Here is a 21,443-nt window from a genome sequence, read left to right on the forward strand (position 1 = left end):
AAATCAAATAAAATAATATCATATATTTTTAAATCATCTTTACAATAAAAAATTTTAGTTTAACTAAAATATAAGCATACTTGCGGTATACTGCAGATAATCTCTAGATTATAGGACTTATTGGATCTAAAGACGGGTCATCAAAGATTTCCTAAACTGAAGCAAAATATACTGAATATTCAAATATCTATCTGTTACCAAATTATAAACAAATAAGTCAATTTAATATTTTATATATGTAATCAATTAAATCTTAATCACATAAAATTAGAACAAAAAAAGTATTCAACAATTAAAAAATTATCAAATCTCTGTGTTATATAAGTTTTGATACTATATTTGAATAAAGTGTAATATACCTTTTTAATTTGTATTCTTTAACTAATTTAAGCTAACTAATATATTTGCTTATCTTATATCTATCAAAACCGACTATCGTTTCTTATCTCTATAGTATTTTTGCAAGACTTTTTTGGTGGATTTGGATAAAAATGCATTCGGGTCATATGGTACATTCCCCTATTAAATAAATATGGTGCACTCCTATATTATTAGCTAAAATATTTAAATTATAATTCAGAGTCATATCATTAATAAAACTAATATTAATAAAATAAATGACTTTTTGGCAAGACGGATTTGGAGGGACGGGTTTTTGAATCAACATTAATAAAAAAGTAAAATATAAATAATCCACCGTTTTAATATGGGTTAAATCTTTAATTTATTATTTTTTAAGACCACTAATATTAAACATATCAAATCATCCTAATTTAGAAAAAATTATATAAAACCAAAAATGTTATGTGGTAGGTATAATGTTACTATATATAAAATTAAACTATAAAATATAAATGTATTAGAGAATGATACAATTGGCAAAACTTTTATATATAAAAAATAATTCTAAGATTTTAAAAATTACTACTTTAAAAAAAAATCATGGGACGGGTAAAGAAATTACAGAACGTGTTTTATTTTAGAATTGAGTTATATGGTGGATGTATTTGAATCAATATTTATAAAATTTTAAAATATTATTAATATGCTGTTTTAATAGGGGTCAAAACTTCAGTTTTTTTAACAATTGTCTTATGAATTCGTGGTATAGCGTTACTTAATAACAATTATAAACTGTAAAATATAAATATATTGTAAAAATAAAATTTGCAAGTTTTAATATATATTACTTTTAAAAATAAATCGTTCCGCGGTATACCGCGGGTTAAAATCTAGTCCTACTATATTATTTGGGAAGTCCAATTTAAAATATAACCTTAACTTTCTAACTAATTACATGACAACGTCATTAAAAAAATCTAATCAAGAACAAAATCGTTTCACGTCATTAAAATTAGCAAAGTCATTTAATAATAATATCCATCTCTTAATTATGAGGCTTATTGGATCTAAATACGGATCACATGCCAATTACCGAATAGTCATATCATAAATAAGATTAATAAAATAAATTGCTTTTTGGCAAAACGGATTTGAAGGGATAGATTTTTGATTCAATATTAATAAAAACTTAAAATATCATTAATCTACCGCTTTAATACGGGTTAAATTTTTAATTTATTATTTTTTAAGACCACCAATATTAGACATATCAAAATTATTTTTTTAGAAAAAATTGTATAAAACCAAAAATGTTATGTGGTATAATGTTATTATATATAAAGTTAAACTATAAAATATAAATGACTTAGAGAATAATACAACTTGTATACTTTTATATATAATAAATAATTATTAAATTTTAGAAATTAATATTTTTAAAAAACAAATTACGAGACGGATAAAAAAATTACAGAATAAATTATATTTTGGATTTTGAAATGGTGTTATATGATGAATATGTTTGAATCAATATTTTATAAATACATATATTTTGCAAATTTTGATATATACTACTTTAAAAAAAAAAATCATCCCGCAATATACCGCGAGTTAAAATCTAGTGAACTAAATATTTATAAACGTTTGAAATATATAAATTCGTTGATCAAAATAGATGTAGCGTTATCAGTCCTTAACGAAACTCTGGCACCCGTTATCACATGTTAACAATTCTGCTAGTCGTTAAAACAATCTATAGCATGGCTAAGGACTCTTTAAAAACTTAAAAACTTGATAAGACACATATACTTTAGATCGTCAATTATTCTTACTAAAAATTAACTTAAAAGAAAAACTAAAAATAGCTATTTTGTTAGAAGATACTAAAAGCTAACAACATTAATCTGAAACCTAACTGAAGAAATCTGAGGAAAATCTTAAGTGAAGAAAATATCCATTTTTCAACAAGCTTTTTGTGGTCTGGAAACACGCATGAGAAAAACATCACTATATGGATGATTTTGCTTCACTTCCACGTATCCTTTGGTCTTCAACACCTGCAAAATCAAATTCAGAGAGTTTCTCCATCTTAAGTCTTTCATGGAGACAGATAAAACGGTGAAGACATGTGCTTGTAAAAAAATTGAGAAATACCAAAGTCTCGTAGAAGAGTCTTGCGCTTTCCTTCTGAGTTCTTCCTCTACACAGTTGCAACAAACTCACCTTCTCTTCTTCTTCTCTTTCCCTCTGTTCCAAAAACGTCTTTTCCAAGAATTTCGCCACATTCCTGTACAATCCAGCGTCAGAAAACCAGGATAATCATCTGAATGTAAGCGAATCGAAGCTGTTGATACCGAAAGTGTGAGTCTGTTACCTTGTTCTTGAGGACCATGTCTCTGCAAATCAAAATATACATGGTAAGGACGCAGCACGATGATCGACATGCAACAAGAACAATTTGATAAGATTTGGATTCCAAATAAGTTGCGTATATTTCGATGGTTGAAACTTTCACTCAAAGCTACATATAATTTCAGAAACTTAATAGATTCTTGTCTACTAAATCAATAAAAGCCTGAGCACTCATGAGACCTACAAAAATTCAGAATGCGTTTTACCTTGTTGTAAGTCCTGTCTTTCATCTGCATTCACCTGCTGAAGCAGAAACAAAAAAAAAAAATGCTCAGTCTTGCAATTAAATAAGATAGGCTAAAAGAACTATAAAAACCTTTTTAACTACTATCAGAAGGATGCAACACAGCAGTACCTCATCGTTCATTAAAATCGTATCAAGATCTCTATTTTCCACATAATACACAGACGGGTGCTCCTCAAAGGAAGTGAAGGGACTTGCAGGTCTGGATTTTTTATAACAGGTCCCAGGGTCCTTGAAAAATCTTTTCGACATTGATTCCCTCACCGGCGTTTCAGGTGCAATCTCTACTTGCTCAGAGACTACTGGTGTTTCTGGAGCAATCACTGTTTGCTCTGATGTCCTCACGGGTGTTTCTGGAGCAATAACTGAAGGCTTCACAGGTGTCTCTGCGGCATTTTCTGTTTGATGAGCAGTTCCAGAAGTTGTAGAACTTGCTCCCATCTCAACCGAAACCACGTTACTATTTCCGGCTGTCACTTTCAGCCCAGCGAGAGCAGCAGCCTGAGGAGTCTCCATAATTTCTTGAGTATTCTCAGTCTGATCTGAAGATAAAATAACCCCAGGAGATCTGACAGTGTCAAGAGAAGACTTTTCCTTATGTCTAGCGATTTTAGTATCTTTAGGGGTTCCTGTGGTTGCCCAGTTTTTAAGCTTGATGGGTTGACAAAAAAGCGACTGGAGGTCCGAAGAACCATCTGCGGGATTACAACAATCAGCAAACACAACAATACAATACGATATACAGCGGATTACCAGGTTTTACTTACACTGAATCAAAGGTTCCAAAAAACTTCGAAAAGGATTGGCAAAACGTTTGGTTCTCCTCTCAGGACAGTCAGTATGAGGTACGTTTCTCCGTTTTGCAAGCAATTTACTTGAGTCCTCTATCATTTCCTTCATAACTCTACAATAACAAAAGAACCAAATATTACATACTTGTACGGAACTCTGCAGACGAATCTAATCCAGGTTACAAATAGTTCTCTTACTTGTTCGGAATTATCACTTCATCATCTATCAGACATTTTCTTTTCCGTGAAACTCGAGAAGACTCCTTCGCAGCCGGCGTAGGGATGATCGAGAACTGTGGACTTGTTCCCCCTGTAATTCAAAGTATAGGTTAACACGCTAAAAACGTAACTAAAAGTATATTAAGCTCATATTTCAATAAAGTGTGCACCTTCAGAAATTTTCAACCGGGAAGGTGTTTTGGGAGTGACAGTAACTGGAGTATCTGTTGCATTAAATTCGCTACTAGGGTCTTTAGAAACAGTCATGTCAGAGAGAAAACCTTTCTCGGAACCATGGAGATTCACTTCAGAAGTTTCAGATTGCTCTTTATGAGACCCATGAAACAATTCAAAGTCTGCCATTTCCGCTTCATTATGGTCTCGACATTTTTCTACGCCTTCTTGCAAGTCTCTGGAACCAGTCACAGATACTGGTTCTGGTTTTTCTAGAGTACTCATCTCAGGGATCTCCTTCTCCCCATTAATTCTTGTGGCACCAGAAGGTTGATCCTCAATCCCATGAATTGCTTCAGGTATTCCGCATTCAGATGGGAGGGACCTGTCATGCTGCATCTCTTCGCAACTTGTTTTCTTCGAGGTTTTCTCCGATTCTAAATTCTCTGTGTGACCATCTCTGTGTAGATTATCTCCTGAGGATTCATGAGAATCCACTAGTCTCTGCACAATGGTACATATGGTTTCTCTAACTGTATCTTCTTCTTGAGCTATTCGGATATCTTCGGACATTTGCGGTTCCAGAAGAATGTCATCTGATTCTGGATCCTCTCTATGCCTAGATGCATTTTGATGATCTCTGGATGGTTCATTAGAATCCAGTGGTTCCGCTTCAACGACTCTGACGGATGCTTCTTCAGTGGTATCTCTGACATTTTCTGCATCCAATTCCATATCATGAGCAAAACTCTCACTGCAACAACAAACAGAAAATTAGGATTGTGTTTGCCGATTACATGTATGGAACCAAAAATATCAGACTCACTGTTTATTTTCATTATGATTGGTAGAGAAAGTCTCATGAAACGTAAACAGAAGGTCCTCTTCCATGTCAAACTGCAACTCCACAAAGCATTATCTTTATTACATATATAGATTCACGAAATTACCAGAATTAAAAGGAATGGAACGAAGAAACAATGTCAATATACGCTGTAGTAGCTTAGAACCTAACAGTTACACACTCAGTAATCTATAAGGTGAGAAACCATACCCTTTCCATCGAATACATGTCCATGCGCTCTGTTTCCTGACTTCCATCTGTTTTATCGCAGTGCAGTGGTATTAGTAAATGAACAGTGATGAGATTCCCTTTAAACGACTTTAGTGATAAGATACCTTTAAGTGTAATATCTTCATGCGGCTTAACATTTCCCCTGAGAAAGAAGAAACAAAAGAGTTGAGACTATGAAAGAATCTCTGCGAAATACATTCTATATAGAAATAACAAGCATACCCATGAAAATCCTCCAGAACCCCAAGATCAAAAGCATCTAGTTCAAATCTCTCAGGTAAAGCAATGGAAAAACACTCGATAGATGCAGGCAATGATACACCTGTCTTTTCTCTGTTCCTTTCCTTAGCCACAAACTCCTTTACACCGATCAACGCTTTATTGCAATCATCGAACAAAAAGTCAACCTTCTTGGAATATATCCTTACAACACCAAGAAGAAGATACGCCAAAACTCTGTATGTCAACGCATCTAACTCTTTTTGCAAGATTTGATCTGTGCATCCAAAAAAAAAACCCCCGAAGAATTACACATCAGAAACGTCATTAAAGTAAAAAATACTGAAAATGTCAAATGTTGTAGAAAAAAAGTCCATCTTTCTCGAGGATACAAGTACTTTAGAGATCAAGCAAACTAAGCGTTGACCAGCAGCTTTCTGATACTAAGTGAGTAAGATGAAATGTTTAGATTTAAGTTTATATGAGAAAAGGCAGATTGATACTACTAAGGATTCGATACTATTCAGACTTAAAATAAATCACTGAACTCAATCTCTGAGGTTCACTCAGGCATTTTGTCAAACAACTGATGAACATAAACAAGTAACATTGAAAGACCCCAACAAAATCAACAGTGATCTCTAATTAACGCTGCCAATGGATACAAACGAAACCCTAAAATTCTATTCCAGCTAAAAAATCCACTAAAGCTGCAAAGTTTCACTCAAACAATCACTTTTCCAATCGCCGGAGAAAAATCTCTAACTAGAACAGAGAGAAGAAGAAGAAGAATGTGAAGGAGGAGAAAGACAAACCAACGGAAGAAGGAATATGAGTAGCTTTGACTTGAGATTTCTTAAGCTTTTTGAAGAAATAGGCAGCGACCCAAATAGCTCCTAAAGGTCCTTTTCTCGATACTAGACAATGCGAGTAAAACATTTTTGAGTGTGAAGGTTTACCAGATTCTGGGTTTTAGACAAAGGTTAGTTTTTTTTAAGAGAGCAGCGAGAGAGAGAGAGAGAGCGAGCAACTTCGTAAAATAGTGAAGCGAGGGAGAGAAGAAATTGAGGAGAAGGAAACGGTCAAGCGGTGTACGGAACAAGCTTCTTACTAAACCGATTAACTTTTTTTCTTTTAATTTTAATTTTAGTTTTTTTTTTTCTTGTTAAGTCACGCTTAATCTGTTTATTTTCAAGTCGTTTTAGAGTAATTAAACTTTTTAAAGTCTATTGACAAGTTATGTAGTTTTGGAAATTGAAAATGTTTTGAATTAGGTGTCATAAATTTAAATTTTCCTAATTAGACGGTGACCAGAAAATCACACCTTCTTAATTATGCATTTTTTTTTAATTGATACTTCCTTCTCTGTTGATCAAAAAAAAAAAAAAAAAACCTTCTCCTTTTTAATTGTGCAATTTCCTATTTTTCCATAAGAATAGAAAAAATAATTTTGGAGGGAGTGATAGTCTGATAGTATTAGATAATTTATAATTTATTTAATTAATTTTGGATAAACAAAATATATATATATATATACAAGTTAATTTTTTGAATAGGAAAAAAAAAAACATTGCTGTTAAAAATTAATCAACGAAGATAACAATTGAATTGAAATATGCTAATGCTGATTATTGACTTCATATTTATATTTACCTTTTCTAAATTCTACAGAAAAAGAAGTAAATAAATAATATAATACTACCACACTAAAAGATAACGACTAGTTTGATGGAAATGTGAGCTGTCTCACTCCTTCACGCATCGTTAAGAGCGTTTAAACGTTTATAACTGCGCACAGTCATTTTGTATAACACGTGTCCGGTTAAAAGTCTACGTGGCGTTTAAGTGACAGCGACATCTCATAGACCATTGGTCCGACGTGGCATTACGTTGCGAATGGGCCTGAATAGAATAAAATTATGCCCAATAAAAAGTCTCTCGACCTAACTCTTAAAAGCCCAATAATTTGATCAATTCTTATATAAGGGCCTGACTGGTTTAAATACAGCGGGTGCGGTTACGGTTGCGCAAGTTTGCGGAAACGGCCGGTTGCGGTTTTAAGCGTTATCAAGCCTTTTAAACGACTGGTTAAGCGTTTGATAATGGGTGCGTTTTCGGGAGTTTTATGACCGGTAAACCAGCAAGTGTGATAGTAATTAAATAAAAAACCAAAATAAATATAATATATTACTATTAAAAGAAAGAAAAATACAATATATTATTATGATAAATTGATAATATTAGAAAAATTAAACATGCTTAATAATTAAAACCATAAATAAAACATTAAATTTAAAATAAATAAATTTTGTAAGAAAAAGTTTAATACTTTATGCATTTGGTACATACCAAAAATTGCATCAAGTAGTGTGATAAACTATAAATAACGTTGAACTCGCGGGTTTTCCGGATTGCCTCTATACATATGATAAAGTTTCTTCAAGATATCCAAACGATTTTTAACACATCTCCAACTCAAATTTTTCCCAAACTGGTCGTTAATATTCTTAAGAATATTTTCTTTTTGAACATCACTTAGAAATCTGATTTTGGGATCTTTGGAATCTTCCGTTAAATATTGATTAGGTTTTTTTTAATAAGAATAAGATATATAGGGTTTGGGTAGAAGACATAATTATTTTAATTAATTAAAAAAAAAAAATAACCTAACTGCTACCGCCCGCAACCGCAAATGCTTGCGGGAATGAGCTTTTGAAATCTGGCGATTTTGAACGGTGTAAAGCAGTATCTAGCGGTTTCTATGATTGATGTCAATCGCTAACAATCGCTAGCACCCGCAAATACAGCGTTTGCGAGTGACAAAGGGAAAACCAATTAAACCCTAAGTAATTGTCTTTGTCTTTGATATTCCTTTCTTCTGACCCAATTAAGACAAAACCCTCTACACACTTTTCTCTTTCGAAGACAAAGATGAACTGCATTAATAATTCAACGAGCCCAAACAGGCCCAATGGCCCAATACGGTCCATCGACTAAATATATCAGACCCTAGTTCCCAAGAAATGTCCCCGAGGAAGAAGATGATGATGCGAAACATGAATGCTCAGGTAAAACATGACCAGTACCGTGCAACAACTTTCCCCATAATTTGCTTGTCGTGTTGTGTAGATGTCAAGTGTTTTGCTAAATCTAAGAAAACTTGCAGTGTGATACAGAGACATATAATCAAATATGTAGTCAGCGGTGTTAAAAACAGAATCTGTCAAACCGTCTTCTTCAAATCCACGGAATGAGAAGCTTGATTAATGAGATGCTCCCAACCATACCCAAATATTAATCAGACATTCATTATTGTCTCTAGAGGTTAATGTCTTTGAGTGTTTTTAGGTGTTCCTAGAACACAATTTATGGGAAGATCCAGCTGCATCTCCATCTCCTAATTTGGAGTGAAAGAGCCTAGTCTTTCACACCAATTTTGAGTTTCAAATATATGTGCATAAATGAATGAAGATGCAAGGTTTGGATTTCGTTTTTATGACTCTTGTCTAATCTTACGTTTGAGGTAGGTGAGCAAAGATGCTATCACAGCAAAAAATGCTAAATTACTAGATTCAAATTACGAATCTACCCTCTGCATAGCTCCGAGAGTGATGTGATTCCCCTTGAAAGCATCAAAGGGTTAGTAACCTTTTCTAGAGAGTGCCCTTTCGTCGTCAGAAAAACGTAAGCAAAAATGCTACAAATTAAAAAGTGTCTCCAACATGTGCATATTCACACACAAGTTGGTGTCAACGCTCAGACAAGAAAGGCGTGTGTTCATTGTTGAATCTTCCCATTTCCTCATCCAAATTCCGACATAACTATCCTAGCCGCCATTTGTTCTCCACATTACAAAACCCTCAGCAGCTTCAAAACTCTTCCGATCTCTCCCTCACGCTCGCAATTCTCTCGTCTCCATTTTAATAGTTTTTCTTCTCGGAATCACAAATCTTCGGCTTCTTGTTCCTTGGTGAGTTTATAATCTATCTTTTGCTCTGCTTCGATACTTCAAAGTCTGTTCCTTTTGTCTCTCTGAGTTCGGTTTTTAGTTGTGTTTTATTTCGACTTCTGTTTTAGCGCTTTTTCTGAATCTGATATTGAACTCTTTATCAGAATTAAGGACCCAGATCATAGTTAGGCTCTTCAATTATATCTGGGTTTTGTGCCAATTGAAGAAATCAGTGAATAATTTTTGTCAAATTAAAATCTGGGTTTGGTCCTACTTGTTGCTCCTTGATGAATCCTTCTCTTGTAGTAATCATATGATTTACTAACTATAGTTTCTGAGTTTAATATATGTTACGATGATGTTGATGATGTTGCTGTTATGATGATGTGGATGATTTGATGGTGTTGATGTTATTAATGATGAGGCTAATGATGGATACGAATCTTGTACAGGCGTGTGTGTGTGTTGTTGAATGGCTCTTGTTCAGCGGATTCCAATTTCCTCCTCCAGTATTCGGAATTGGCAACAAGCGAGGACCAATTTGACTCCTATTTGTTGTTTACATTACAATACTGCATCTTCTTCTTCTTCACCCTTTACAGAGAAGCACTCTGTGGAGAGATACCAAAGGGATCAATGGCTGTACAAAGCGGTTGAACCAACGCCACCATCGACTCCATCTCCATCGCCATTTGAAGATGAAGTCTTTGTTAGGGAAAACGACATTGCATCGCAGCTGCCTGAGCTGAAGAAGCTTTTGGCAGTGCTGAAAGAGAAGAGAGTTAAAGGATGCAAAGGTGGTGATTGTGGACCAGGAGATGTGTATCTTGTTGGGACAGGGCCAGGAGATCCTGAGCTTTTGACTCTTAAAGCTGTCAGAGTTATTCAAAGTGCCGATCTTTTGCTTTACGACAGGCTTGTCTCCAATGATGTCTTGGAGTTGGTTGCTCCTGATGCTAGACTTCTTTATGTCGGCAAAACTGCTGGTTATCATAGCAGAACTCAGGTAATGCCTAAGTTCTTGTTTTGATTGCTTAGCCGGATCGTTTTGTTATGGATAAGACCATTGTTTTATAAAGTGGTTTCTTAAGCCTTTTGATGTTGTTGCAGGAAGAGATTCATGAACTACTCCTAAATTTTGCTGAAGCTGGTGCCACTGTTGTCAGGCTTAAAGGTGGAGATCCTCTGGTAAGCTTATATCTGCTTCTCATACTCTTCCTAATTTCGTATATGGCTCCTGTTTAAATGTGTTTGCAACTATTTGGATATTTCAGGTCTTTGGACGGGGCGGCGAAGAAATGGACTTTCTGCAACAGCAAGGGATTCGAGTTCAAGTTATACCAGGTAATGTTTGTTTGTTATCATGCTGTACATTCATCATTCTACTCCAGTTTACGCATATGATTGTGGCCTCTTGTGATCTCGTGCTGCTGAAACTTTATTTTATCGAAGTTTGCGATTATGATTGCAGGGATAACTGCGGCGTCGGGGATAGCAGCAGAGTTGGGGATTCCACTAACACATCGAGGTGTTGCAACTAGTGTAAGGTTTCTCACTGGTCATTCAAGGAAAGGAGGGACAGACCCTCTGTTTGTTGCAGAGAATGCAGCTGACCCGGATACAACACTTGTCGTTTATATGGGTTTGGGAACTTTACCTTCTCTTGCACAAAAACTAATGGACCATGGTCTCCCTTCTGATACACCAGCTGTTGCGGTTGAACGTGGAACCACTCCTCTACAGCGTACAGTAAGCAACCAAACCGTAGTCTCTTCATACGAACCAACTCTCAAGAGGGGGTATGTTAACTTGAGTTTTTAAGGCTTTTGGGATATTGTGCAGGTTTTTGCTGAGCTTAAAGATTTTGCAACTGAGATTCAGTCAGCTGGATTGGTGTCACCAACACTCATCATCATAGGGAAAGTCGTTGAGCTCTCACCTTTATGGCCACATTGCACGAAAGAATCCTCCTGCCTTGTAGAGACCCGGTAGATATTTCACTCTTATTTTACGGGCGTGTGGCTTCCATCGACATTACGGTGAAGTTTTAGGAGCTATGGAGCTATGAAGGTTGAGACTTGAGAGATGTAATAAACAAAAAGGAAAGCTGATAGTTTCTTATGACGTGTCCTTCAATTGTTTTGGGACAATGGTAATGGCAATGTTAATGTAATAAACAAGTTTCAATCAGTGCCACTGTGACTAATTTTTCCACCACAAGATGATGTCTTTAAAACTTTAATAGTCAAATTCAAATTAAAGTTACAAGATGATGTCTTGATACCCTCATGATGCTCTCCAAACTTGTATGCTTCTTTCTTCTTTTGAAAGTGAGCGTGTCTACTGTTGTTAGAACCTTATTCTTCATTTGATGCATGTGTCTATGTACATGAGTCTTCCATGTCTTTAGATGAACAAGGGATTTTGGCAGGGCTACTTTTGAGCTGATATTTGCATTTGACGAGGTCATATCTCTTGGGCACAAGGAAAGTGTGACAAGTGTCCAGGTGAAGCAGTATTGTGAAATGGAGAAGTTGCATTAAGTGGTTGTGCAAAAGAAATGGTTTTGATGGTTTGAGCAGATCCATTGGTTTTGTAAATGGTTCTGCGTTTGGCATTAGTTAGGCCTCAAATTCTGTACCGTTCTCTTTTAACCCAAGAGAGTTAGTTTATTGGATTCTGTTTACTGTTGATTTCAATGAATAAAAGAATTTTGTTCTCTTTGGAGATTCCTATGTTTGATCTTACATACTTTTCTCTACTACCTTCTAGCTCCATCGTCACGTTGTTGGACTTAGAACTAGTAACAATGTTGAATTCGGAGATTTTAACTTATTGATGGACCTAACAAATCCCCTAAACAAGATACGAAACTGAGAAGAGGTTTTTGGCGACTTATAGCATAATCTCTACAATCTAGCTTTACCCTTTGATCTACAAGCAACATAACCTAAAGTATATGCACATACATAATCCTTTTAACCCCTCAAATTAAACTACGTTGAAAATTTCAAAATCGAAAGCAATCTTAGACTCTTAAATTTAATTTGGTATTTCCATTCAATGATTTTACTAATTTTGAGGCATGTTGAAATTTTGTGTTATTTAATCAATGAGTTTGGAAGAAGAAAAAAAAAATCAGATTTCTCTAGTCAAAATATTATAAAAATTAAATTACTATCAACATATTTTAAAAGATTTTTAAGAATTATTTAAAAGCTATTGACAAAAAAAAAACATATTTTAAAAGATAAAACAAATTTCATATTTCCAGAAAATGCTTGTAAATAACTTAACTGCATTTCTTTTATCATTTTCACATTCAAAACAAAGTAAAAAGTAAAAAGTAATTACTACCAAAACAATCTAAGTTTCAATAAAGGAAGATAGTATTTACTAATAATAGTCAACGTTATGGACTTGTTGAATATAGCGGCCACGTCGTCTCAGAAGGCAAAAACAGCACGAGACCAACGCGAAGTGAAACAAACGACATCGTGTATTTTATCTCCCGAATGAGCCACGTGGATGACTGAGTGGGCTCCACAATATCTTCATGGGACCCACAACGCTTCTCCGACTAAGTTACACGAATCATCGGCCGGCCAATATCTTCAACTGCGTGCGAGGCAATACGTGTCAAAATCAAAATCTGTAAAAAACTTGCGTTTTAATTGGTAGATTCGAATTTGAAACGTGCGCGTCAATGAGTTTAAAAGCTCGTGAGATCGCCCACTATGATAAGCCACGACTCGTTTCCGATGAATAATTCGCCGGTGACGGCGGAGGAGAACGGTGGTGTTACGGAAAAATCCATACAGGAGAACGGTGGTGTTACGGAAAAATCCATTTTTTTGTCTCCTTCTACTAAGAAAATATCTGGTATCAATCTTCTCTGTATGAGAAATCTCTGGTAAATTATGTGTTATATAAAAACGTACGTATATATATGAGTTTATTCATACTTTACCTTCAGAATCGCCGGTAAAGGAGAATTTAGCTCCGGTGGCTACTCCGAAGACGGTGGATAATGGTTTAAGTGCTCAAGTGAAATCTCGGTGGTCGTTTTCTTCTTCTAAGAGAAGCTTTGGTACTTGTTTCATAATCTTTTTTTTTGTTGTTTTCAATTTCCTTTTATGGTAATCTGATTATAAAGAATATTTTTGTTTTCTTTGATGGTGTGAAAATATCATAATTGAGCTCTTTGTACTTTGTAGTAAGATAATATCCTGAATTCTTAGCGTTAATTTCATTGATTTTGTTTCCATTAATAGATTCGAAGAACGAATTTTCTTTATATTAAAATCATAATCATATCATCGTCTTAACTGGATTTATCTAATCATTGGCTTTTCTTCTCGTCAAAATAGAGAGATTTAGCTTTTTCCAAAATAGATTTCTTCCACTAATCAATGGCTGCTTAATTAATGATTCAAACCCTCAAGAACAGTGATATTTTTTTTGCTTTTTTAATTTTATTATTTGGGTTTCATTCCGGTTTTAATTTATGAGTTCTAGAAAACTTAAATTTTATTGCCCGGTGAATTGGAGAGTTCATAGTGAAGTAAGATTTGTGTTTTGAGGTTAGAGATTTAAAGAGTGGTTTCTTACACTTGAGTTGTGTTTATTTCTTTTTTATGATTCTATGAAGTCCTGAAATGTGTGAATATTGTTCCAATGTGACAGGAAGTAGTAAAGATGAAACCTATTTTGATTCACATCAATGGCAACAATCTGATTCTGAAGACGATTTCTATAGCGTTCGTGGCGGTTTGTTACATTTTATTACACCCTGATATAAGTTTGGTTAATAACTTTTATGTGATCAACTCAAGATTTGAGATTGTTTATGTAGATTTCACTCCATCAGTTGGAAACACTCCAAGGTGTAGTATCTCAGAGAAGCTTCCTCGTATTCACAGCCCTTTATTTGAAGGAGAGAAACCTCGAGTATCGTTTTCGCATTCTCCTGCACCGCGGAGAAAGAAACTAGGCGAACTATTTAGAGATAGTATAAGAGAAGAACGAGCAGTAATTTTAGAAGAGTCATCGGAATACCAAAGTGAAAAAAGTAAAAAATCATCATGTGATAATTCGGGTGAGCTCAAAGTCATTGAAGAATCTGTAAAAGAGAAGAAGAATCTTAAATCTCCTCTGAATTATCACCATCGTTGTCTTCCGAGATTCTCGTCTTTTAAAGGAAGTTTAATGGACAAGAGAAAGAAGAAGAAGAAGAAAATTCATGTGAAATGAGATTGAAAGTTTGGATGTTTGCATTATAAAAATCTGGAAACTTTCAGCATAGTAATTTTACAGGTTATTTACTGACTGATGTGATGAAAAACATAAACGATATAGATGAAGAGAAAACTTTTTACCACTTTCTAAAAAGTTATTTAGATCGTTGTATTTCCCCAACAGAATTTCTGGTTCTATTACAACTACTGGTTCAAGTTTCTAGTTCCTTCTAAACTGTGTGTTTCGTAATGGCTTTAATATTTTTTATTTGGGCTTCCAAATATTGGGCCATTGGCTCTGTAAAACTTTTTTTTCTGATGCTTTATATAATAAGACAATAATGCTTAATTGTTTTAGAAAAAATCAAAATATAACATGCTTAATTGATTAACATTATTATATAATTTATTATTTTGTATTTTTTGAATATAAAAACCTTTTCTATATACATATATAATTTAGTGTACAATTTCAGGATTTAATATGTGGTATGACAGGCAGAATCTTTTTTTAGTAGTATAGACAATAATGTTAGATTTTACAAATTTTTTTTTGTATTAAAGTTAATAATTGTGTATAAGTACAATTAAAAAAAAAATTGATGCTGATAAAATATTCAAATAAGATTTAAACCGTATTACTACTTTTGGTTGATGATATTATAAATTTGTATTAATATTGATCCAAACCCGTTCCACCATATAACTCTCGTGAAATATTACTTTTTATAAGTTTAAATATTAATAATGTTTATAAAGTTTAAATAGTTCAATAATATATTTCAAAAATTAATATGTTTTTGCCTTTTACGTAATGACATTTTTTGTAATTCTTACTAAAACAAAATAACTCTATAAAATGTAATTCAATTTTTTAATGTAGATAATGTTAAAATTTATAAATAAATATTTAGTTTAATCATAATTTATGATTGATATGTATTTGAGTTTTTGGACTACCTTTCACGTCATTTAATAGCCTACATTGGGTAGTTTTGTAACATTCTTTGAAATAATAATATTATCTTAATCTATATATACATTTTTGCAGTCATTTTAGCAAATAAATCTTATAGTTGGACTTATTTACAACCCAATGCCATTAGCATTAAATCTTTTTCCAAAATAATTAATTTTACTTTAAATTTTTAATTTAAATTGTCAATTACATTATCAATCAAATTTAATCCAAACAAACTTCACATCAATCCCTTAAAATTAGCATAAACGTATTTTATTAACAATATTTTAAAACAAAGTTTTTTGTTTAAATAAATATTGTTCTTACTAAACGTTTTTTGTTTAAATAAACAAATCATGTATTTGAACTTATTTACAATATCATGCTACTTACATTAATTATTTAGGCATAAAAATATTTATATAAGATTTAAATCTTCTAAATTCTTGCTTTTAGAGTTATTATATCATTACCTAAAAGGCAAAAAATATTATTTTTTTGAATATTATTATTTGTATATTTAAACTTCATAAAACATTATCAATATTTGAAATTATCAAAAGTTTAATATATCAAAAAAATTAACATCATTATATAATATATAGAGTTTAAAAAAATCTCAAAAAAAATTTCGTCATATTTTGTGATTCGAAATTTTAAGAATGAACATATATTAACCAATTGGCAAAAAATGTGTGGATTCAACGTCCCGCAACGACTAAAATATTTTGACAATGATTCATAAACATATTATAAAGAAGATCAACATTAATAAAATAAATAGTTTTTTTTTTTGTGGACGGGTTTGGCAGGACGTTACTTAGTAACAATGGTAAACTATAAAATAATTTACAAATTTTTATATATATTAATTTTAGAAAATGAATTGTCTTCATGGTGTACCGCGGGTTAAAATCTAGTACATGTACATTTTACTAACTGAAAATATGAGATTGATTCTTTATATTACACTGATAATGAATGATTCAAAACTAAAGATCAGAGTGTAATATAGTTTAGCTTAGAAAATAATTAAAACAATTTTATTATTTATTTAGTTTCCTAAATTTTAGTTTAGATTCAGAAAATAATTGTTTAACTTCTTTAGAAGATGATAAACATATATGGAAGATTTGAATCTCTATTCATATATATTTAAAAAATCAATAATGTCAATATAATTAAAGGATAGTTTAGAAGAAATTTTCTTGAATTCTAAATAATTAATTTGTATTTTTAAACAAATATTAAATACTGTAAAAACGAAATATTAAATAAATATGGAAAGAAAATCCTGCCTTAAAAGATTTTGTATTATTGAAACCGATTTTTTTTTACAGCAAATTTAAACCAAAAATTAATAAATACTTAAAAGAGATCTTAGGAATGATTTTGTTTGAAGTAATGATTTAGTCGCAAACTCTAGCAACTAATCAACTCCTAAATCATAAAAACCCCAAAATATGCGTTTTTCTTTAAATAACTATAATTGTAATTATCTTTAAAAATGTAACTTTTAAAATTATAAATAATGTTTAAGATAATTATAATTGAAAATTTCAATAAAAGCATTTTAGAGCAGAATTTTGTTTTATCCACTTTTGGACTATTTTGATCTCATATACATTTTCCTATAACAAGTGTAGCTTTGTTGATTGGTATAAAATGGAAGTAAAAAAGTGGAATATTCCTTATTATGTCTTTTATTTTCACAAGCCCAATACAGTTTCTACGAAATGTATATCTATTTATCCACCAAAAAAAAAATGTATATCTATTTTATTTGTTTCTTATTTAATTAGCATCACCACAATTTGGTGCAATAAAGAGTATCAAATTATCAAAACATAAAATAAATAAATTTATAAGCCAAATATTAAAATAAAATCTAATATAATAAGATTTGTTCCTATCCCAAATCCTAAATGTAAGTACAACACATTATTTATAATAAACAAGACAGAGGTCTGATATTTGCGTTGAACAGAATCGTTGTCACTTGTTCAGTCTTCACTACGGAGCTGTTTTTTTTCGATTCGCCGGAAAAATCATAAAATCCAAATCTACAACCACCTTTTTATCGCAATCCAATGCCGGAAGATTCTTCTTCTTTAGACTACGCGATGGAGAAGGCATCAGGGCCTCACTTCTCCGGTCTTCGCTTCGACGGCCTTCTCTCTTCTTCTCCACCCAATTCCTCCGTCGTCTCTTCACTCCGATCAGCTGTTTCTTCTTCTTCTCCGTCTTCTTCCGATCCCGAAGCGCCTAAGCAGCCCTTCATTATCGGTGATTTCTCAAACCCCATTTCGCTCTAGCGTTGTTTAGGTTTTATCAAATTTGGGAAATTGGGTTCTGTCTCTCTTGATTTCGAGAGTTTCTTCTGCATTAACTTCGTTGGAATCTAGGGTTTTGATGATAGAACCTCTGAGTATGGTAGCATTTTTTGTGCTCCTGAGATTTAACAGAACTAATTTGGTTTCAATTGTATTAAAGTATCGTTTTTTTTTTTTTTTGACGTTTTGTTTGATTTGACCTTTTGACAGGGGTTTCTGGTGGTACGGCTTCTGGTAAGACCACGGTCTGTGACATGATAATCCAGCAACTTCATGACCATCGTGTCGTTTTAGTTAATCAGGTTTGATTCTATTGCTTCAATCTTGTTCTCAATGTCCCACTTTATTCTGTATGAGATTCACATCTTATAATGTTTGATATCTTTTGTTGATTAGGATTCCTTTTATCGTGGTTTGACATCTGAGGAGTTGCAGCGTGTGCAAGAGTATAACTTTGATCATCCTGGTAAACTAACTTAATCGTTTTTCTTGAATTTTCTTCTCACTGCTTGCTTGTATTTTGGTTTTAAGTACACTGCGGTTCAGCTGACAGCAGCATTTGGTATTCTTTTGCAGATGCGTTTGACACTGAGCAGCTTTTGCATTGTGCTGAGACTCTCAAGAGCGGGCAACCCTATCAAGTTCCAATCTATGACTTTAAGACTCATCAACGTAGATCTGATACTTTCCGCCAGGTGCTTACTCTTATGTCCAAGACCATTATTGTGGTTCTTGTGCTCATGTGATTTGAATCTCTTATTTATGTGTTCCTATTTTAACTTAATGGGCATATTAGCATATATTCATTCCCTTTAAACTTAATATCTGTTGGGAGCCTCTGTCAGGTCAATGCTTCTGATGTAATAATATTGGAAGGGATTCTAGTTTTCCATGACTCACGAGTTCGGAATCTGATGAATATGAAGATCTTTGTTGATACAGGTATCAACCGCTATGCCTTTTTGTTTCCCCAAAACATGCATATGTCTTGCGCTACTCATCCTTTTTCACTCTTTGGATAACCTTATTAGTTTTGTATACCTGGAAATGATATTTTGTAATCAAAGTTGTCTATCTCCTTGGAATCTTTTTCACTTCTCTCTAGTCCTCAACATAAGCTATTAAATGGTTTCAGATGCTGATGTAAGGCTTGCTCGCAGAATTAGGCGTGACACAGTTGAGAGGGGTAGGGATGTCAATTCTGTGCTTGAACAGGTCAGTCCTCTTTTCGATTTATGCTGTAGGATTTGTAAGCATAGGTTCATCTAACCTAGTTAGGTAGCTTTATTTTGTGTGTGTATATGAGACATGAGTAAATACATGGAAATTCTGCTCTAGGGAACATCTCATTGTGTCTCTTCTCTGGTTTCTTCTTCCTTTTCTGCTTCCTACTGTTGTTTTTTTACTAGATAACTCTATATGTTCTTATTCCATCCTTTGAGATGCTCCTCTGTAAAACATCTCTTTTATCTTCTGAGCTTCCCATGTGCCTAATTTGTTTTCTGAGGATGTTATGTTCGTTTACAGTATGCAAAGTTTGTGAAGCCGGCATTTGATGACTTCGTGCTCCCTTCAAAGAAATATGCTGACGTGATCATTCCTCGAGGAGGTGATAATCACGTTGCAGTCGATTTGATTACGCAACATATCCACACAAAACTTGGGCAGCATGATCTCTGCAAAATCTACCCAAATGTTTATGTTATCCAGTCAACATTTCAGGTATTTTCTCACTCTTGCTCTCTTTGATACTTGATTTAGATGGTAAGTGTTATCGATGGTCTCACTATAGGATCATGATTGCAGATAAGAGGCATGCATACACTTATTCGGGAAAAGGACATATCAAAGCATGACTTTGTGTTTTATTCAGATAGACTCATTCGTCTGGTATATCTCTCCCTTATGTCTTCTCTTTCAACGTCACTCACTTTTCAGGCTTTCTTATTTTAACTAATATCAGTTCAATTTCAGGTCGTGGAGCATGGTCTTGGTCATTTGCCATTCACTGAGAAACAAGTAGTTACTCCAACAGGTATGAGAAGAGAATGCATGAGCTGTAACAATACTGTATACACTTTTTTATATAACTTGGTCATCAGATGTCCGTCTCCTTCACGTCAATCTAGTTAGAGTTAGCTTATTCAACTCATTTAAACTTATCTTTTCCACACCAGGAGCTGTATATACCGGTGTTGATTTCTGCAAGAAACTTTGTGGGGTCTCAATTATTAGAAGGTGAGCCTTTGAAAGGTATTGTATTTGGTTAAGTTTGATATGATAAGATGCTTATTCTTCCAACTGTTTTACATCATGCAAGGCATAAATTTACTTGTTTGCGATTAAATTATCTCTCCTACGTGGTTTCTGTTTTGTATGTTTTTCCTAGTGGTGAAAGCATGGAAAATGCATTACGCGCTTGCTGCAAAGGAATTAAAATAGGGAAGATTCTCATCCACCGTGATGGCGATAATGGAAAACAGGTCTTCCTATTAATATTTTGCTCTGTTTTTAAAAGTATCAAGTATAATCTCTTTTTATAAACACGAATTTTGAAGTTTCTCTTGTCGTGATAATCAGCTTATTTATGAGAAGCTTCCTCACGACATATCTGAACGCCATGTCCTGCTTCTAGATCCTGTCTTAGCCACAGGTACTCTGTCTCTCTACGCTGTATATTTCGATTTTGGTCCTTTTTGATGGATTTTTGGTTCTCGAAATTCATATCTCGTGATATTGCTTCTTCTTGAAGGTAACTCGGCTAATCAAGCCATTGAACTACTCATACAGAAAGGTGTTCCTGAAGCTCACATTATATTCCTCAACCTTATATCGGTGAGTGTAAAAAGCTATATATCGATCTTTCGCTCTTTTGTGAATGTAGAAGCTAAAGATCTCATTATGTATCTGCTTCTCTATCTCTTTGCTTCTCTCTTTCCCTCGTCATGACCTTGCTTTCTGACAGGCGCCGGAGGGAATCCACTGTGTCTGCAAACGTTTTCCAGCATTGAAAATTGTGACGTCTGAAATAGACCAATGTCTGAACCAAGAATTCAGAGTTATACCGGGCTTAGGCGAGTTTGGCGATCGTTACTTCGGCACCGACGAGGAAGACCAGTAGCCACCACTCAACACTGTGACTGGTTTCAAAGGAAAAGCCTAAATTTATGACTAGAGCGACAGTAGAGGCACTTGCATGTCTTTGTAGTTTGTGCTAAAGAATCTTTATCTTATTGTTTATGAAGCTCCTCTTGCTTACTTGAATTATTTTTGAAAAACTACGTTAATTTTCTCATTAAAAAAATGATCGGGACAATGCTAGTTTTCTAAACCGGTGGAAAAAGACATAACCAATCCTTTTATACATGATTTTGACAATCGTACGAAAATTCCAGTTCTCTCTAATTTTAATTTCTTTATTTACATGTTGATTAATATATATTTACCATTTTTCTTAAGGATCTTAGGGTTTAGGGATTATGACCTA

The 21,443-nt window shown here is 33.5% G+C and overlaps 5 protein-coding genes across 13 annotated transcripts; 3 read left to right on the forward strand and 2 right to left on the reverse strand.

Annotated features, from left to right (window-relative positions):
• Positions 1-2,023: 2,023 nt before the first annotated feature.
• On the reverse strand, positions 2,024-6,571 carry SYN2 (Rad21/Rec8-like family protein). Of its 6 annotated transcripts, none has more exons than NM_180779.2 (13): positions 6,292-6,571; positions 5,480-5,753; positions 5,362-5,399; positions 5,237-5,283; positions 5,009-5,079; positions 4,179-4,936; positions 3,988-4,099; positions 3,766-3,902; positions 3,110-3,693; positions 2,961-2,994; positions 2,717-2,738; positions 2,497-2,629; positions 2,024-2,399 (listed from the first exon to the last, which is right to left on the reverse strand). In NM_180779.2, exons 1-13 carry the CDS (start codon positions 6,413-6,415, stop codon positions 2,304-2,306), a joined length of 2,430 nt encoding a protein of 809 aa, NP_851110.1. In that variant the 5' UTR covers positions 6,416-6,571; the 3' UTR covers positions 2,024-2,303. The 6 variants fall into 6 exon arrangements, with proteins under 6 accessions (NP_851110.1, NP_568586.2, NP_001330091.1 ...); NM_123449.3 differs by having other exon boundaries at positions 2,961-2,997; NM_001344362.1 differs by having other exon boundaries at positions 2,123-2,399; positions 4,179-4,901; positions 6,292-6,549.
• Positions 6,572-8,592: 2,021 nt separating this feature from the next.
• Positions 8,593-12,009, forward strand: UPM1 (urophorphyrin methylase 1). 3 transcript variants are annotated; one of them, NM_123450.5, is made up of 6 exons: positions 8,593-9,446; positions 9,878-10,431; positions 10,536-10,613; positions 10,700-10,769; positions 10,897-11,174; positions 11,268-12,009. In NM_123450.5, exons 2-6 carry the CDS (start codon positions 9,898-9,900, stop codon positions 11,415-11,417), a joined length of 1,110 nt encoding a protein of 369 aa, NP_198901.1. In that variant the 5' UTR covers positions 8,593-9,446; positions 9,878-9,897; the 3' UTR covers positions 11,418-12,009. The 3 variants fall into 3 exon arrangements, with proteins under 3 accessions (NP_198901.1, NP_001190444.1, NP_001331463.1); NM_001203515.1 differs by having other exon boundaries at positions 9,046-9,446; positions 11,248-11,616; NM_001344363.1 differs by having other exon boundaries at positions 9,046-9,446; positions 10,700-11,174; positions 11,268-11,645.
• AT5G40855 (uncharacterized protein) lies at positions 11,807-12,043 on the reverse strand (the record flags this gene model as incomplete). The annotated part of the gene is made up of 1 exon (NM_148065.1): positions 11,807-12,043. The coding sequence occupies one exon, from the start codon at positions 12,041-12,043 to the stop codon at positions 11,807-11,809; it is 237 nt and encodes a 78-aa protein (NP_680370.1).
• A 1,017-nt stretch (positions 12,044-13,060) lies between these two features.
• On the forward strand, positions 13,061-14,987 carry AT5G40860 (uncharacterized protein). Of its 2 annotated transcripts, NM_123451.4 has the most exons (4): positions 13,061-13,307; positions 13,402-13,515; positions 14,112-14,195; positions 14,281-14,987. In NM_123451.4, exons 1-4 carry the CDS (start codon positions 13,163-13,165, stop codon positions 14,676-14,678), a joined length of 741 nt encoding a protein of 246 aa, NP_198902.2. In that variant the 5' UTR covers positions 13,061-13,162; the 3' UTR covers positions 14,679-14,987. The 2 variants fall into 2 exon arrangements, with proteins under 2 accessions (NP_198902.2, NP_001329994.1); NM_001344364.1 differs by having other exon boundaries at positions 14,112-14,897.
• Positions 14,988-17,491: 2,504 nt separating this feature from the next.
• Positions 17,492-21,345, forward strand: UK/UPRT1 (uridine kinase/uracil phosphoribosyltransferase 1). The gene is made up of 14 exons (NM_123452.5): positions 17,492-17,909; positions 18,167-18,258; positions 18,353-18,422; positions 18,533-18,651; positions 18,802-18,898; positions 19,092-19,171; positions 19,484-19,678; positions 19,763-19,846; positions 19,931-19,991; positions 20,134-20,194; positions 20,346-20,439; positions 20,537-20,609; positions 20,709-20,791; positions 20,922-21,345. Exons 1-14 carry the CDS (start codon positions 17,714-17,716, stop codon positions 21,075-21,077), a joined length of 1,461 nt encoding a protein of 486 aa, NP_198903.1. The 5' UTR covers positions 17,492-17,713; the 3' UTR covers positions 21,078-21,345.
• Positions 21,346-21,443: the final 98 nt, after the last annotated feature.

Source organism: Arabidopsis thaliana, chromosome 5 (assembly GCF_000001735.4).
Source record: "Arabidopsis thaliana chromosome 5, partial sequence".
Taxonomy (NCBI): Eukaryota; Viridiplantae; Streptophyta; class Magnoliopsida; order Brassicales; family Brassicaceae; genus Arabidopsis; species Arabidopsis thaliana.

Coding starts and splice junctions, on each gene's coding strand:
- SYN2 (NM_123449.3), bottom strand. CDS start 6,415: ATGTTTTACTCGCATTGTCTAGTATCGAGAAAAGGACCTTTAGGAGCT. Junction 4,937..5,008: donor AATCATAATGAAAATAAACA/GTGAGTCTGATA, acceptor TTGTTGTTGCAG/TGAGAGTTTTGCTCATGATA. Junction 2,630..2,716: donor ACATGGTCCTCAAGAACAAG/GTAACAGACTCA, acceptor TGGATTGTACAG/GAATGTGGCGAAATTCTTGG.
- UPM1 (NM_123450.5), top strand. CDS start 9,898: ATGGCTCTTGTTCAGCGGATTCCAATTTCCTCCTCCAGTATTCGGAAT. Junction 10,432..10,535: donor GTTATCATAGCAGAACTCAG/GTAATGCCTAAG, acceptor ATGTTGTTGCAG/GAAGAGATTCATGAACTACT. Junction 10,770..10,896: donor TCGAGTTCAAGTTATACCAG/GTAATGTTTGTT, acceptor TTATGATTGCAG/GGATAACTGCGGCGTCGGGG.
- AT5G40860 (NM_123451.4), top strand. CDS start 13,163: ATGATAAGCCACGACTCGTTTCCGATGAATAATTCGCCGGTGACGGCG. Junction 13,516..14,111: donor TTCTTCTAAGAGAAGCTTTG/GTACTTGTTTCA, acceptor CCAATGTGACAG/GAAGTAGTAAAGATGAAACC. Junction 14,196..14,280: donor TTTCTATAGCGTTCGTGGCG/GTTTGTTACATT, acceptor TTGTTTATGTAG/ATTTCACTCCATCAGTTGGA.
- UK/UPRT1 (NM_123452.5), top strand. CDS start 17,714: ATGCCGGAAGATTCTTCTTCTTTAGACTACGCGATGGAGAAGGCATCA. Junction 19,847..19,930: donor CAGATAGACTCATTCGTCTG/GTATATCTCTCC, acceptor GTTCAATTTCAG/GTCGTGGAGCATGGTCTTGG. Junction 19,992..20,133: donor ACAAGTAGTTACTCCAACAG/GTATGAGAAGAG, acceptor TTTCCACACCAG/GAGCTGTATATACCGGTGTT.